Source organism: Triticum dicoccoides, unplaced genomic scaffold, assembly GCF_002162155.2.
Source record: "Triticum dicoccoides isolate Atlit2015 ecotype Zavitan unplaced genomic scaffold, WEW_v2.0 scaffold168336, whole genome shotgun sequence".
Lineage (NCBI taxonomy): Eukaryota > Viridiplantae > Streptophyta > Magnoliopsida > Poales > Poaceae > Triticum > Triticum dicoccoides.
The window spans coordinates 1-1,281 of NW_021220119.1; the positions used below are offsets into that span (position 1 = coordinate 1).

General features: G+C 42.8%; 1 protein-coding gene across 1 annotated transcript; it reads right to left on the reverse strand.

Annotated features, from left to right (window-relative positions):
• Positions 1-53: 53 nt before the first annotated feature.
• LOC119344413 (plasma membrane ATPase 2-like) lies at positions 54-1,175 on the reverse strand (the record flags this gene model as incomplete). Its single annotated transcript, XM_037614858.1, has 4 exons — positions 54-302; positions 409-576; positions 723-867; positions 1,071-1,175. Coding segments are annotated over 4 exons (667 nt in total), but the record flags the coding sequence as incomplete, so codon positions are not given.
• Positions 1,176-1,281: the final 106 nt, after the last annotated feature.

Here is a 1,281-nt window from a genome sequence, read left to right on the forward strand (position 1 = left end):
TTAGCCATATATACAGCACAAGCAAAAAAGTAGGAAATAATACTCAAGCACACTATCACATACAGTGTAGTTCTTCATACGCTGGAAAATTGCACGACTGGTAAGCACAGCACTGATGATCACGCTGAGGCCTGGTTCTGTGAGGACAATATCTGAAGCACTCCTGGCTGCATCAGTGGCATCAGCAACAGCAATACCAATATCTGCTTTCTTTAGAGCTGGAGCATCATTTACTCCATCACCCGTCATTCCACAGATGTGCTTTCGTGCTTGCAGGCGTTTCACAATCTCATACTTGTGCTCTGCAGAAAAAGCAATCACTCGATCAATGTGGAACTAAAAATATTTGTTCGCTCTCCCAACTCCCAGTTTTTGCAGTGCTGTAATTTCATTCATAAAAAAGCATACCAGGGAAGACGCCAGCAAAACCATCAGCTTTCTCAATGAGATCATCAACTGGTAAAGCAGAAATGGACTCGTCTGAATTTTTCTGCCCCAACAGAGCAGATGAAGGATACATGTTTGTACCCATTCCCAGGCGACGCCCTGTTTCCTTTCCAATGGCGAGCTGATCACCTGAACATTTGAAGAAGAAAATAAGAAATGGTAGGAAATAAGTAACAACCTTGCCACATTGAAATTAACAGGAATGCGTCAGACATAAATGGAACAGAGGAAGGAAGATAGAGATTAATTGGATATTGATCCAATGAAAATATTACCTGTGATCATCTTGACATTAACACCAAGGTTAAGTGCCCTCCGGATTGTTTCAGCACTGTCATGTCTAGGAGGATCAAAAAGTGGCATCAGACCAGCAAAGTGCCATGGGCCACCAGGGCTTTCTTTCCTCCCATCTGGTACTTCCTGCATTTTCAGGATATACACCGTTAAGACAACACATACCAGAAACAGATACAAGAAGAAATAATTAAGGTCGACCAACGGTAGTCATTATAAGGGCATAAGTGACGGATACGGAAGCCAGATTGTTCAGAAAACTCGCTTAAGTTGCACTCTCCCATTTGCATGGACAAGGCTTACTAACTTTATGCTGTAATTTTTCTCACCTGATACGCTACAGCCAGCGATCGAAGTCCACGCTCTGCAAATTTGTCAATCACAGCATGGACCCTCCGCTCTATTTCCGATGTGTTGTGAGCGAGGTGAAGAATCTGCAGTCAATTCATTGGGTTTATAGCAATCGTGAGCATAATATTCCCATAAGGCAATGCTAGGATATCAACATAAAACCAGTTCATTCTTGTGGTACCTGCTCGG